The following is a 17068-nucleotide window of genomic DNA, read 5'->3' on the forward strand; positions in this document are numbered from 1 at the left end:
AAGGGCAGCAACGGATTACAAAGGAACGTATACTGCAATTAAATAAAATTATAGTTTTAGAATTAAGGAATGTAAAAAATTATAGTTTATGTAATTACAAATTTAGTTATAACATAAGAATTTAATTATGTATAGATTTAAATTCAGATGAATAAATAATTTAATAGAACCGGAAATTGAATTTTTTTTGAAAAGTTTCGCATAAATTGAGTGGATATGTAAAAATGTGTAATAGATTCTAATTATTGATGTTATTTGAGTAAGTATGGATATATTAATTATATATAATAGATTTACTAACTAGACCATTTCTAGTACAATGTATCTAAATTTATTTAATTTAATTTGTTAATACGGACATGTGGGTTTAGTGACTTTATTTCTAAGTTCAAAATCGTGTTGACAATCTTTTAATTTATTCCTTTAATTCAGTTGACTTATACAATTCTTTTTTTTTTTTTTACACAGTGGTCACCACTTATTAAGGCCGGGAAGCCACTCAGGGATAAGGGTTATTGCAAGTACATTACGTTAGTGTAGAGATTTGATGAAGTGTTTACTTAAGGGGGCGGTTCATTAGGAATTTGTTAACGTTGGACTTGAACACATCCAAGTTGTAGTCAGGTGGGAAGCAGGCAGACGGAACAGAGTTCCACAGGCGTGCAGTTCTAAGAAAGAAGCTTTGTTCATGGAATCCACGTTTTGATTTAGACACAGATAAAGAGTGGGGGAAATTTTTCACCGTGGATTCGGCTAGATGGGTGTTTTTCGTAAAAGATTGGCGAGGAGGGACCAGAGATTGGAGTTCAGACGAGCACCTACCATGGAAATAACGATAAAACAAGGAAAGGCTCGCAACGTCTCTTCTGTGGGAGAGAGGTTGCAGGATAGAGAAAAGGTCACCCCCCATTAAGCCATTTTAAGTCTATTTTGTACTCTGTCAAGACAGGATAGGCTGTTTTTAGCAGCTCCTGCCCAGATATGGCAGCAGTATTCCATCCTTGGACGTACTTGGCTTTTATATAGATAGAGAATTGCATCAGTAGTGAGATATCTTCTGGAGCGGTAGAAGGATCCCACCATCTTTCCAGCGACCTTGGCAACAGACTTGATGTACGTGTTCCATTTCAGATCAGGAGTAAGTAAAGGTCAAACCCAGAAGCTTGTCAAAACACGGGGCCTCACCCAGACGAGAGCCATCCATCCCAATTGATGCCAGATGGGGATCAGAGCGTTGATGATGTAAGGATAGGAGTTTGGTTTTAGATGCATTAAAGGTAACCAGCCACGTCTTCCCCCACTGAACCACGCGCTCGAGATCAGAGGAGAGAGAATCAGAGAGAACTTTGTCATTTACAGCTTTTGATGTGTTGCCATAGATGGTCATGTCATCAGCATAGATGTCAACGAATGATTTAAGTATGTGTTTAGGGAGGTCATTGATGTAGATCAGGAAGAGAGTTGGGACCAGGATTGAACCCTGAGGGACTCCAGCATTAATACTGCAGGCCTCTGATTTTTGTCCATCGACCACTACTCTTATGAGCCTATCGGAGAGAAATGATTTAATGATTGAGAAAACATTTCCAGTTATACCGTAGCTGGAAATCTTGTGAAGTAGACCCTTATGCCATACCTTGTCGAAGGCTTTTGATATGTCAAGAGCAATTGCCCTAGAAAGGAAGCCTTTGTCAAGAGATTCACTAATCCTGTGAGATATAACCGTCAGCACATCTGCGGTAGATCTTGCAGAGTGGAAACCATATTGTGTGTCACTAAGAAGGTTATTCCTGCTGAGGTGGTTGACTATTTCTCTATTTAATATGGATTCCAGCAACTTACTCATAACACACAGGAGACTTATTGGTCTGTACTGAGAGGGAGATGACTTATCACCTGGATTCTTAAATACAGGGCATACTGATGAGGTTTTCCAGTGAGTCGGAAAGCACTTCTCCTTAAGGCAGCGCTTAAACAGTTTTGTAAGTATGGGAGCAAGTTCTGATTGAAGCTTTTTTAACACTATAATTGGGATGCCGTCAGGGCCAGTTGCTTTACTGGAATCAAGGTTCTTGATTAGCTTGGCGACCTCATGCACGGATATTTGTATGTTACCTCGCGTGTTCTGACAGCATCTGTTTCGTAGCACTAAATCAATCACTTAATTATTATATCAATCAGTGAATCTATAATGCCCTTAACTCATCATAAGAAATAGCAACTATCAATCCGTCAAAAGGAATTGAAATGTGATTTGACATGGTAAAAATCCGAAAATTGGAAGAGAAGCTGCAGATACCTTTATATTTTTCCATTACGCCATATTGAATATATATATATATATATATATATATATATATATATATGTGTGTGTGTGTGTGTGTGTGTGTGTGTGTGTGTGTGTGTGTGAGAGAGAGAGAGAGGTGGGGTGACGGATGATTACATTTTCTTCACAAATTTGAAATTTTAGATATAGAAGATTTTAGTTTTTATAATTGAATTCCACGCGTTTAGTTTTCTTCCTGAGATAACTTTTATCAAGTCTTTCACCAAAACTTTCTTCCCCTGTGATGAGAATCAGTCATTCTATCTTTCCTATTCTCTCGCGAGCAGCAAAAGCAGAAACCACAAAGCATTGGAATAGGTAAGTTTTCCAATTACGCACAGGTGTGAAACTGACAAACTGACTTCCTTAGAGAGCGGCTGCCAATATTTAACGGGAAGATGTCAGCGTTTTTGTTTGTCGCTCGTTTTTTTTCTGATTTTTCTGCAGAACGTTGGCTTGTCTGCGAATAACCAACTAGCTTTAACAATTCCAATAACACGCTGTCACCTTGGCCCAGAATCCCCCCCCCCGCTCCATTTTCCGTCTCCCCCATCCCACTTGCAGTAAAGACAAAAATAAATGTAACATTTTGGCAACTTGACTCTTTTGTTCCCCTGGTCTTTTACATCTGATTTCGAATGAAATTTTAGGCCTAATCTTCTCCGAGGCCAACATTTGATAAGATCTCATTGGAAACTTCGCTTTCATGTTTGTAATAGTTTTGAGTTTTGCCAAGACTTCAAAAATAAATTAATGACCAACTCTGCCCTGTTTGAGTCATCCATATAAAGGTAAAGATAAAAGGTTACAAAAAAAAAAAATGGCTTCGTGGGCAGTTAGTTCACTCAACAGGGAATCGTTGGGTTAAGATTCAAGACAGAGAAATACTCAATCGCCTGATTCGAGGAGGGGGAGAAGTTGATCCTGCTGGGAATCTCAGAAGGAATAGTTCAAACAACATTTAGCCAAACTAAATACAGATAAAACTAAAAAATAAACTTGAAACGCCTTCAAAACAATCTTTGGTTTGGTTTGGCTTGGTTGTTTTATGACATATCGACCCTTTTTTCAGGTTATATTTTTTAATGTCGAATCCAGTAATTTTGAAAAGAAATAAAAAAGGTTTTAATGCTTAAAGTTGTTTATATTTTCAAATATTTATTTATAATGTTTGGTTTGATTACTTTGTTTTATGGCATATCGACCCTTTTCGGGTAATTTAACGCAGAATTTGTAATTTTGAAAAAAAAAAATGAATCCTTAAAATTGTTTATATCTTTAAATATTTATTCACCGGGTTTGGTTTGGTTGCTTTGTTTTATGGCATTTCAACCGTTCTATTTCCTCTGATGATATAGCCTTTATTGAAAATCCATGGATTAAGGAAATCAACATAACCCCTTCTATATATTCCTTTTGTCATCAGTGTCTTATCTCGATATTATATATATATATATATATATATATATATATATATATATATATATATATATATATATATATATATACACTAGTAAAAGTACCTGTCGTTGACTGGGTTCAAAAACAGCCTACAGAAAATGGACTCTGATTTATGAAAGTATGATAGGTTATGAAAAGGAAGGGTTGTAAATTTGGGTTGAATTTGGGGGTATCAAAACCAAAGCAAAATATGATGAAAGTAAAAATAAAATAGATAAACCCCATAATTTATTATACCATACCTGTTCACACTGAAACATTTATCACAATATTCTGTGGATCTATATTAAAAAACCTTGTTAAACTTTGTGACATATTTCCATTCTATGGAGGTCAGGTGCGAACGAACACCCCATAATTTTATTATACCATATTTCTTCAAACTGAAACATAATTATCAAAATATACTTACGCAGATAGATATGAAAAGTCTTTATTAAAGTTTGTGTCTATTTCCATTCTATGGAGGCCAGGCGCGAACGCAGACCCCACAATTTTATTATACCATCCCTATTTAAGTTATAACATACTTATCAAAGTAGTCTTATGTACATCTATATCAAAAACACTTGTAAACATTTTTTTTTTAATTTTGAAATTTTTTATTTCCATACTTTGTGGACCAGGCGCGAACGCAGACCCCACAATTTTAATGAACCACCGTTCTGCCAGATCAAACATACCCATTTCTGTGTCTCGATACATCTTCTATCATTATATGTAATCAGTTTTTTAAAATAGTCAACCATATAGGAGCCTATTCGTGACCAGACACACACACACACACACACACACACACACACACACACACACACATTCAGCTTTATATATATATATATATATATATATAGATGTTTTTATTTGTTTTTGTTAGCGATACTTTCTTGAATGAATTCAAGTATTTATACGAAAGTGCATTTTTACCTAAATGCTTGTTGGGAATAATTTTCCCATTGACCAATCTGGTACCCCCTTTTAATGGGGAGCGGCGTATATATTATTTTTAGTCCGGCGAGGTTAGCACCATGGTAGAGGTTTAGGCTTCTTATCATGATGTGCTGCTTTCGAATCTCGCTAGATTTAGCCACTCTGATGAGTCGTGGACGACGAAACACGTGTCAGTGGATAATTATATATATATATATATATATTTCAAAATAATCTGGCAATGTTTCATTGGATGTTTTTCTTTTATGAAGGAATCACCTTTATCAAGACTCAGAGGATAAAGGTTAATGAGTGAATTGTAGGCATTGCAACCATAGCATAGTAATTTTTAGTAGTGGAAATTTGGTAAATTGCATTACTTAAGAAGACAACTCATCAAGAACTTGTTTACATTAGACTTGAAGAGGACCATATTGTAGTCAGTTAGAAAGCAGGCAAACGGAACAGAGTTCCACAGGAGGGTAGTTCTAAGATAGAAACTTTGTTCATAGAATCCACGTTTAGGTTTAGGCACAGAAAAAGAGTGGGGGAAATTATTGATAGTGGTTTCAGATAGACGAGTGTTTTCTGTGAAAATTTGGCAAAGTGAGAGCATAGATTGTAATTCAGACGTCAGGTGAAAATAATTTAAGAAAATATATTTAAAAATTTTTGATGAAGTCTTTTTTATCCTATGGTCACTTATTATCATGGTTTCATTGAAAATCTTGAAAAAATCGTGCGTCCATTTTGTGTAGTAATCAAAAAGAATGAGTGGCTATAATCGGCTAAAGTCTAGCAGGAAGAAGGCGACTTATGTCTTTTAGTTGATCTTTCATGTTCAAGTTTGAAATAACATTCTTTTTTTGTCTTGACTGTGTAAGTTAAAAATAGCATTCAGATATTTTGCAGCGTAAACAACACAAAATACTGGTAGAACCCCATTCAATAAATGTCACAGTAACATTTATTGGGTGGATTTCAACGAGTATTTTGCTCAATTTTCGATCTTTGGACTATTATTGAGATTCCCCAGACGGACGTCTTATTGTAACAGAGCACATATGGACAATATATATATATCACATATGAGAAAATATAAGCAACATCAGCTGTTAAAACATGTATGCAAATTGGCAAGCGTGCACAAGCATTGGTGACAAGGAAAGAAAAGGAAAAAGAACGACACGTGGTAGTGCAAGGAGAAGCAAGGTTGTACCGGGCAAGATAGACGTGTGAATATGAGGATGAGAAAGCGTCAGGTGGCGGAACGACAGAGACTTTTTAAAAGCACGTGTGTGTGCAAAAAGACTTTTGAAATATAATGAAATGCGTTGTTTTGGAAGAACCACGAATAAATTAATTTAATTTTCACTTAAAAAAAAAAACGAGTCGGATTTTTAATTCTTTCTTGTTTTATTTGTTTGTTTCTTTGCGACGGTTACAGAAAACGTGTGTGTTCGAGAGGTTTGAAGTGTAACAATGCAGTTAAAAAGTAACGGCCATGTTTCATTATGACAGCCATATTTTTTTTGTTTTAACTTAAGACTCAGCATTGCTTGTTTTTCAGATTAAAAAAATGTTTTATAATAAAATTTCAAGATTCAAGATTGTTGAAATAGAATTTTTGTTGGTCTGTCAGACGTCAGATTCAAATACAATTTCATTGGTCTGTCACACTTAAGTTTAAAATATCATTTTTATTCGCCTGTCACACTTTTTAAAATATCATTTTTGTTGGTTTGTTGCATGAGTTTAAAATTCACAGTTCAGCTTAAAAGCTTCCTTTATTTTGTCCTTTAGTCCTCACATTCAACGAGCGATGTTTCTGAAAAAGACGGAAAAATCACTGTTTTCTAGGTTAGAACCTGTTCGATCGAACTCTTATTTTTGGCAAGTTTTTTTTTACCTTGATGTAGTATTCATTTTAACTCGTTACATCAAGTGGCTTCAAGCTTTGTCTGGAGCGATTTCCATAAAACAGCAAATTTAAAATAATATTTTATTGGTTTCTAAGTTAAGAATAATATTGTTGTTTGTCTCTGACACTTAAGTTAAAAATAATATTGTTGTTGCTTCCTGGAGCGATTTTCATAAAAAAAACACATTTAAAATAATATTGTAACTTTTATTTGTTATGGTAGCATTTATTTATTGCATATTTGTTTTTTTTTTACCTTAGTTTGTTAGTTTCTCTGTTAAATCCTCAGCTTTAATTCTTATATGCTAATGAGTCACTTGAAATTAAAGGTTAATTGAACGAGGAATGCCGCCATGAGAGGATTTAAATCAGTGGGTAGAATGGAAAGAAAATTACTCAAGATAAATAGCTCAACAAGTATTTGTTAACATTAGACTTGAAGACGACAAAGTTATACGAGGGGCGTGCAATAAGTAATGCCCTGATCCGCTTCCAGTTGTCTGATCTAGCTGAAATTTTGCATGTGCAATGATTTATATCTTTACGGGTTATGTGGCAAATTACAGCTCTGAACTAATTGTGGTTTCTGTTTTACAGGTGTTTGAACTGAGTCAGGTGTGAAATGGAGCCTGTTGAATGTCGAGCAGTGATCCAGTTTTTGTATTTGAAAGGACGCACACCACAGGAGACTTTTCATGAAATGAAAGAAACTAATGGTGATAATGCCCCATCATATGACCTTGTAAAACGCTGGCATCATGAATTCAAACATGGCCGGAAGTCTGTGGAGACAGCTCCCAGACCTGATCGCCCCCCTTCTGCCATTGATGAGGCATCTGTCTGTCAAGTTGAGGCTGCCATTTTGGAAGATCGGCGCATTACTATTCGCCAAATAGCCCAAGATGTCAAGATTAGTACAGGGTCTGTGGAAACTATCATTCATGACCATTTGCATATGCATAAGGTATCTGCCAGATGGATTTCCAGGTTGCTCACACCATTCCAGAAGCGAGAACGCGTCGAGTGCTCGAAGATGAATTTGGAGATGTGCCAAGAAGATGAGTCAAAGTTTTTCAAAAGACTGATTACACAGAATGAAACCTGGGTCCATCACTATGATCCAGAGACCAAAGCCAAGTCAATGCAGTGGAAGCACCACCTCCAAAGAAGGCAAAGGTGCAGCCCTCCGCTGGCAAGGTCATACTCACAGTGTTCTGGGACCAGGACGGAGTAGTGATGACAGATTTCCTGTTAAAGGGTACCACAATTACAGGTGTTCTACAAGTTTCGTTGCTCTACTGCTATGGGAAGTGGGTCAAGGGCATTACTTATTGCACGCTCCTCGTAGTCGATTGGGAAGGTATTTTCTTCCACAGATAGGATGTTTTAGTAAAAAAAAATTTTTTCATGGAAGCTTCACTTAATTATTGTACAAAAGGATTGGAGCTCAGCCAAGCAGCTACGATGAACGTAATGGTGCAGTAGACAGAGGCTAGCAATATCTTCTGTGTGAAGAGTATGTTATGCCTTTGTATATGTTTGTGTGTACGTGTGTCTTCCTTTGCATATATGCATAGGTGTGTCTTTTCTCACTCTCTCTATGTGTATTAATATGTCTGCATTCGTGTGTGTGCATATACGCATGCATTTCATTGTGTGCATATACGCACACATTTCATTGTGTGCATATACGCACACATTTCATTGTGTGCAAATACTCATGCATTTCATTGTCTTAAATAGAATATGTGAGTATATGTAAACATACACACACAATAAAATACATGAGTAGATGCATATACACAATGAAATACGGAACACAGTACCGTGGGGCTGCTCCCCAGCTGACTATAGCATGGTCGTTTATAAATCTAATGTAAATACATTCTTGTTGAACCTTTCTCTTATATAATTAAACCCTATCCTGAGGATGACGGTGTTGTCTCATAGTCTACCTTATACCCATTAACCCTTAACCTATGCACCTTGATAAACGGTGACCTTTAAGTAAAAATATAAAAATCTATATTTTTGGAATCCTAGGAGTCAGGCCTTATGCCTTCTGACCCTGTAACTGTGGTTCAATGTTACATAGTAAGAGTGTAACATAAAATCCTGATACACATGTGACTGCGACATCACATAAAAATACAAGGCGATATCATCTTTTAATTGATGTGGTTTTTTTTTTTTTTTACATAGGCATCACCAATTATCAAGGCCAAGAAGCCACTCGAGGATAAGGGGGGGGGTTATTAAAGAGTGTACAGTAGAAATTGAACAATATAGTAATCGTTAGTAATAGAAATTCGGTAAATTTGTTAACTTATATGGAACGGCTCATCAAAAACTTGTTTACGTTAGACTTGAAGACAACCATATTGTAGTCAGCTGATGAAGATAAACGAGCAACCAAAGCTCTTTATGTCCAATAGATTGTAGTGTCTGCATACAAATGTCCGTGTAGCTCATCTTGATCCATAGCTAGCATTCATTGATATTTCAATGATATTTGCAGAGATTTTTCACTTGTTCAAAGCTTTTATTTTTAGTTATACATTGTGAAAATTAGTTTATGCATCGATTAGCACACAAGACAGTAAATTCTATAATTTTCGGTGGCTAATTTTTATTTTGACTTGAGGCAACATTCACCCAGGATAAAATACACAACTTCTCAGATAAACGCAAACCACACACAATGGTCCTGACATCTTTCTGCAGTCCTGTCCTCTTCTCTTCCGCCATCTTGAATATACTTTTTTCTTTTTTGAAAAGGGGAGGTACCTTTCTCCCGAAATTAATCAAAGTTCCATACCACCAACAGACTTTATATATAACCGACATACCAGCAATTTGGTTATAAAATAATTATACATCGAGGTGAGGAATAATAGATGAATAAACAGTTAGACATTTCTCTTCTCAAACACACCCGTCTACTTTTGTTTGTTTTTCTTTTCTTTACTCTCATGATTCCGGTCTTTTTCGCATTGTTTTTGGCTTTTAAAACTTCCATATATATATATATATATATATATATATATATATATATATATATATATATATATATCATCTAGAGTATATATGTATAGTTCATTTTGATCCGTGGTCAGCAGTCATTAAGATCAAGAACAACCTCAATCTTCTCATAAGAAAAATGCAGTGTACATGACTTTACTTGAAGTGATATTCACCCAGGATAGGTTGAGATGGCACCTCCCATAGAACACACAGTATCCCAGATGAATGCATAGGATGCACGACGGTCTGCAGCAGCCATAAATAGATAATTATAGCAGCCAGTCCTGGGACCAGTGGCGAAAACTGTAGACTTGTGGACCGGAGGTTACATGTCAGCTTTGACCATGTGTAACCACGTTTTCAGCTGGTCTCCCATGGGATCTTCGTCAATCTTGGAGTGGTTCTGAGACTATTGCTTCATAAATGAACTCTCCTGTGTTGTCGTGCAACTCTGGAAAATAGCTTGGTTAAGCTTTTATTTTTCAATGCATATAAGTCAACATAAGACTCTGCTTTACTAGAATTGGTTTCTCTGATGAATGTGCTGTTCATAATTGCGTCCATATGAAGATTAGGAACATCTAAAATAAAAGTTGTGGCACAGAATAAACTGGACTCAGCCACTGGTACCTCACCATCTCTACCTATTAATCCCATGATTTTTGTCAACTTTTAAAGATGATCCTCAAGAGAAGCAATCATGTGTGACTAAATATATTGTACGAGATGAGGCTGGCTAGCCGAGAGTACAACAACAAAACCAATTACGTTTCTCAATTTTTTAGATGAGGATTGGTTCTACATATTATTTCGATTCTTTGGACTAATTTTCTCATCTTGAATGTTATTTTCATAACATTTTGGTCGATGTAACCTCCGACTTGCTTTCAGGTACATCTTGTAGAACCTGTGAATGTTTCTTGTCGAACTCGGGAATCGAGTCATGCATGGATTAAAATCTATAAATAAGTCGATGGCTATTTTGAATTTCAGCTGATAGATAGACTACAATCGTTTATCTTTCTTCCTGCCTGCCGCTTCGATATTCGCTTTCAGCACACCAGATTTCATGTAACAGCCTCAGAGGAGTCTAGATGACACATGCCGAGAATCCAAAGAAATAAGAGTCCTAACCATCTCCTCGAGGGAGGCGTTACCACATGCATGGATTAAAATCTATAAATAATTCGATGGCTATTTTGAATTTCAGCTGATTTATTGATTAAGTTTGCCTATTGATTCCTTCTGCATCAAACTCAAGTATTGAATGCCGGATTTTACAAGGATATCGGATATTTTCCAATTGAACTTGATTTGATCGTTTATTTTTTTCTACTAATTTTTATCTGAACAACAGATGTAAACCTTCAGGTGTATCTTGTTGAACTCAGGAATCTGTGCAGGATTTTAAACAGAACCCTTTATTTACTTATGGAGGTAGCATGCTCTAGTATATCTATACACGTGTATTTACATTTCTGAACTTTTGGTTATTACCTGCAAGAAACCGTGGCGCAGTGAGTAGAGTACTTGCAAAAGTTCAGTTTTTAAGTGATATTCTCCTGAAGATAGAAGGTTCAATCCTCAGTGTGGGCAACTGAAAACTATCATTGTGAATTACTTAGGACCGCTATCTAGTCATGGCTAACGAAATGAGAGCATGCTACTACTGTAAAATAAAGTAAGAGTTCTATTCAAAATTTATCCGGATTTCTGAGTTTGATAGAAAGATTCTAGAGTCCAACAGGATACACCTGAAGAAGGTTGGAGTTTATATGAAACGTAGCGAAAATGACACTGAAGATGAGAACAGTAGTCTGAAGAATCTAAAAAATATGAACCATACCAATATATAAATTACTTATATATTGATACTTATCCAGTTTTCAATCTCTAGCTGGAAAATGCTGAAGTGATTATCCAATCAGTTGTCAGAAAGCAACAAATTTCAATGAAAACATGAAATTTATTAAAAAAAAAGTAAGACTTTTAAACTGAAAATAAGTTCCAACATGAAATCCCTCTCTTATCCCATGTTAAGAATGGCTTTCTATGCAGCAAGCCATTCTTAACACGAGGAAGGGAAGTATTTTGAATTTGTTGTTTGACAGTTTTTGCTTCAGTATCTTTCAACTGCTTACATATAACCTACCAAAAGATGCTGACATGAAGTTGCCAAAGATTAAGTTACAAACTGAATAAGCACCTACATATTAACTTATTAATAGAGTTTAAAATTGATGTTAATTATGTCAATGGCACCACATACCTGATACACAACATCGGTTGCTGCTTGTAGGTCGATTCCTAAAGCGGTTACTATGTGTCCATTTTCCAGCTCGTTTCCCAGGTGCGACACTCGGCTCAGTTCGGTTAGTTGTGCGGTTCTAGTCTTGTCTGGGTCGGTTGGCCTAGCAACAAAGACATCAATACAAGAAGTTGCCAGAAAAGAAGAAGAACACATTAAATGTTTCTGTTTAGTAGAAGAAATGACCTCACCTCTTCGCATGGTGCCAGCCTCATCGTTGCATCGAATGATGCAGACAGAAACGGAGACGGTGACAATCACAGATACTGACACAGCCACCGACACTATGATAATCAGAAAGTTGAGGTGGATCTTGTCGTCAGTTTGAACGTTGAGGGCATTGAGCATTTCTGAGCTCCTGTTGCTGACGGTCAGGGCTAGGAAGATGGTTGTTGTGGCCGACAGGACTGGGTTGCCACTGTCCTTGACTGCAAATTCCAGCTCGTATGATCCAGCGTCATGTTTGGTGACTTGCCGGCTGAAGGAAAACAGCCCCGTGTAGTGGTTGATGGTAAACAGCTGCTTGTCGTTGCCTCGACTGATTTCATATTTGAGGAAAGCATTCTCTCGGCTATCACCATCGGATGCCCTCAGAACAGTAATGTTTTTCGTGTGATGCGGATAATAGACAACATTCAGCGTGAATGGATTTATACTGGGGAAAGTGAAATATGGTGCATTGTCATTTTCGTCTTTGACTTTAACCATGACGTTTACGAGGTTGTTCTGTGATGGAATGCCGTTATCTTTGACGAGAACTTGGAATTTGTAGATATTTTGAAATTCGTGGTCCAGTGACATCACCGTGGATATCAGGCCATAGTCGGAGATTTGAAAAGGCAGAAAGTGTTTATTGTTGGTCAAAAGCGAATAGGTCAGCTTGCCTCCAGGTCCGAGGTCAGGATCCGTAACATTAATGTATCCGACTCTAACTTTCGGCTGCTTGTTCTCATGGATCACGAAATTAAATGTCTTCTTTGAGAATTGCGGCTTGACATCGTTGACATCTAACACTTGGATTGTGAACTTGCTTTTGCTATGTAGCGGAGGAGATCCTTCATCTTGGCACGTGACAGTGATATCGTAACGATCCTCCTTTTCCCTGTCTAAAGAGTTCTTCACGATCACCTGATATTTCTTAAGTCCAAGATTCTGAAGCTGAAACTTGTCATGGTACAGATCACATCTCACCTCGCCGTTCTCACCGAGATCAAGGTCTGTAACTTTCACATAGGCGATGAAACTACCTACTTCGATATTTTCAGAAATGCCAACATGGTTTTCTGTGGAAGCCGAGACAAAATTGATGTCAATCGTCGGTGCATGGTTTTGTAGGTTGATCACGTTCACCAAGACCATAGCGACAGAACTCAAAGGTGGACTGCCGCCATCTATGGCTTCTACATACAATTTGTAGGATAAATCTTGACCAAACTGGAACTTTTTATGCAGGAAGATTTCTCCAGTAATTTCATTCAGATTGAAATGAGTCTTTGCAATCTCTGAAGTCCGAGAACTGAAATAATACCTAAGTTTGCCATTCTTACCAGCATCGTCGTCTTTTGCTTTCAGTATAACAACAGGTGAGGTTTTGCTAGGATCATTTTTAATGGATACATTATAAACTTTTCTTGTGAATAACGGGAAATTATCATTCACATCAGTAACAGAGATGTAGATATCCAGCACACTTTGCTGAGGCGGTGAACCCTCGTCTTTCGCAATTACTTGGATCACATAAGAGTCTTTGATTTCTCTATTCAGTTTTTTCTCCAAACTTATACCTAACTTGGATGCCCCGTCAACACTCTTGTAAACAAACAAGACAAAAGGGTCACTTGCATTCTTTTTTAATTCATAAGTGATCTGGGAGTTCTCAATGCCTACATCCCTATCGATAGCATTCGGAATTAGTCGCTTCGTTCCTGTAACATCCCCTTCAGAAAACTGGATATCAGTTCGTTTATCAGGGAATTCAGGATGGTGATCGTTAATGTCCTGTATAATAACTTTGATCTCTAATATCTTAATCGGCGTTGTGCCCTTCTGGACTGCGACGTCGACAATCCGATAACACTCTGTGTTGTGGTTGCACATTGCTTCGGCATCCAGCGTTTGTGTTGCATACAACTTGCCAGTCTTTTTGGAGACACGGAATAGAAGGTTACTGCCGGTAGCTCCTCTTTGCAGCTGGCTGAAGGTGATGCGGTTTTGGTCTTTCCGAGGCACGCTTTCCATCACATGGGTATCAGCTGCTATGTCACCCACAAAAGTATCTGGGCTCTTGCCTTCCTCTATGCGATACATGAGGTCCACGCTGAGGCATGCTTGCAGCAAGAATAGTAACACGTAAATACCGACAAACATTATGACACTTGTGTCGGTTCAAGGATATTCCTATAAAATCCATTCAGTTTAAAGATGATGAGAAGAAATCACCATGGCAACCTGAAAATAAAAATTTAAAAAAAGGCAAAAACACAAAAAACAAAACTTTTTGATAAAATCGGAATGGATAAAAAATATTTTCTATTCAAATTGAAGTTGCAAATGTGGGCAATCGTGCAGTATAATTAACAGTTGAGAAATCGAAAACAAATAAAATATACAGGTAATAACTTCTACCAAATGCAAGATAATGTAATTTTCTATCAATCTATAATTTTTAAGTGTGGGAATTGATTGTAAACTTTTATTATCTATTAATATGTTTTTTTTAAAATTATTATTAATGTTTCATCCCCTAACAAGGCACGGATCCACTTATTTGTGATGGGTTAATATTTGCGACCAGATTTGCAGATTTGTGGAGTTGGGCAGTGAGATGTCTGTTCAAATTACACTTGAATTTTTGCATGTCAGTACAGTTAGGGAAGCAGGAGCGCGGGAAGGAACTCCAAAGTGCACGAGTCTGAGGGAAAAAGCTATTCGAGTAGAAGGCTTTACAGCATCTAGGGAACTCTATAGTGTAAGGGTGGGATTTTGCTGCTTGTTGGGTTTGTCAAAGGTGTTGTCGTTAAGAGAGTACTAATACTCAGAGTTTGTCAGAGCACTTGTCATTGAAATACTTGTAAAACAGGCACAAGAGTACTACGTTTGGGCAATGGGACAAACGTGTGAGTTTAGTTGATATTTAAGGACCTATTAGGTTGGCGACTCTTTTTGAACTCTGTCTAGGAGTGAGAGATTAGTGGCAGAGGCACCAGCCCAGATCTGATAAAGATACTTCATGCATAGGCGAACCGTGGCTTTGTAGAGATACAGGATACTCTTAGGTGTGAGTAGACTTTAAGCATGGTGGAGAGAGCCAACCTTCTTTGTAGCATCAGCAGCAAGTAAGATTTGATTATGTTGAGTATACATCCAGCAATACCATACGATTTGATTTTCATGAGAAGACAATCGTACAAAACCCTGTCAAATGCCAGAAATATGAGTAGGGTTACTGACCTAGCTTCACCTATCTTATCTAGTGTTTGGTATACACGTTTGGAGTTTCCTGAGGCCACAATCTTGTAGAAGAGTTGGCTGATGGTCTACTTGTGTTACCTGTTTGGTGTTCTACACAACCACTTTGTCCAGCACCTCTCACCCTAAAACTGAAACTTTTAAATAAAATAAAATGACAGTTCAATCAAAAATTACGATCAAACCAGGCGTAAACAGAAGCAAAACCAATTCGCCTCCTTCTTTGAGGCTTGCATTCGTGAATATTCTTTATTGTTACTCTCACTTAGCCAAACATAATCTTATAAAAATGGAGGTCGATTTTATTTGGAAATGGTCACTAATTCGATGCTTAAATGAAACTAAAATAAAAAGGCTAACCCTAACCCTAACCCTGCCACTAATCCTAAATGAAGAGCAGGGTAGTCGGACTTAGTGGTAGTTGTAAGGTAAGTCATGTTTTTAAAAACTTTTTTAAAGGAAGGAAACATCAACAAGCAAACGCATGGGTCGGTCATCTGGGATTTTTAGTCTATCAAATATATAACAGAGCATGGATGCACAGACGACATCTGTATGCAAATGACGTCATGGCAAAGATAAAGAAAAAATTATAAAAAGAAAAACATATGCACAGACTGGAAATCATGTCAGAGAAGGGAGTGGTATTTGAAAGATATTCAAGGATCACATCGTAGAAAAACAGAGATAGACATGTTACGCATGATAGCTGAGGCCGACAGGAAAGGACCTGTAAATAAATGTCTGTAAATAAATGTTAGTTGTTTCACTAAGGAAAAATAGGGAGTTGAGTTATTCATTTTCTTATGTTCCTTACGATGGATACTACAACGTGTTGGGTTCATACATATTAACAGCAAAACGTGTGTAAAACGTTACAGATGATCTATTTTACAGCCTATCATCTCTTCTCAGGTTATTTAATGCTAAAACACAGTAACTTGTGTCAACTCTTCTACTGTGCATCAACTCTTTTGAGTACATAAATCCCCAGAGAAACTTATTGGACTTGTTTCTTCGCAAATGTAAAAATGTAATGGCAGTTGTATTCAAATGACCGAGCTGGGTGCGAGATGACGTCACGGCAAGGAAGAAGGAAAAAGATTTTAAAAAGAAGAATGTGCGCACAGATCGGAAATCATGACAGAGAATGGAGCGGTAATTGAAAGATATCCGAAAATCACGTCAGAGAAGGACAGAGATAGATGTGTTATGCACAGTGGCCGAGAGCGACAGGAAAGGACCTGTAAATAAATGTCTGTAAATAAAGGTTGTTTCACTAAGGAAAAAAAAGTGATCTCGAGTTATTCACTTTCTTATATTCCTTGTGACGGAGTCTACAACGTGTTGGATCCTACATGTTAAAACGTGTGTAACATTACAATATCAACAAAATCTTACATTGAAATAATAACAACAAAATTTAAACAATTTCGGAACTTTAAAACAATGCAGGTTGATAAAAAATTTTTATTAATTATTTCTTATATATTTTGTTTGTTTTCAATTTCTCAGCTAATAACGCTATTTTTTTTTTACATGTATATGAATTAATTTAAGTTCATGAATTAACAACACTGTATGAATGCCCCAAAATTGTTTTTTTTTTGTTATAAAATTGAATTTCATATAT

The 17068-nt window shown here is 36.8% G+C and overlaps 1 protein-coding gene across 3 annotated transcripts in view; it reads right to left on the reverse strand.

The window, feature by feature from the left end:
• The window catches only part of LOC145241990 (protocadherin beta-13-like), a 261801-nt gene that overhangs the window by 35025 nt on the left and 209708 nt on the right, over window positions 1-17068 (reverse strand). For all 3 annotated transcript variants that reach the window (XM_080104870.1, XM_080104869.1, XM_080104871.1), the window contains exon 4: window positions 11929-14415. In XM_080104870.1, coding sequence (XP_079960996.1) covers window positions 11929-14334 — 2406 coding nt within the window. In that variant the 5' untranslated portion in view covers window positions 14335-14415. The remainder of the gene's footprint in view (window positions 1-11928; window positions 14416-17068) is intronic.

The sequence above is a fragment of the Euprymna scolopes genome, chromosome 21, assembly GCF_053919585.1.
Source record: "Euprymna scolopes isolate OS-2025 chromosome 21, ASM5391958v1, whole genome shotgun sequence".
In the NCBI taxonomy this organism is placed as follows: domain Eukaryota; kingdom Metazoa; phylum Mollusca; class Cephalopoda; order Sepiida; family Sepiolidae; genus Euprymna; species Euprymna scolopes.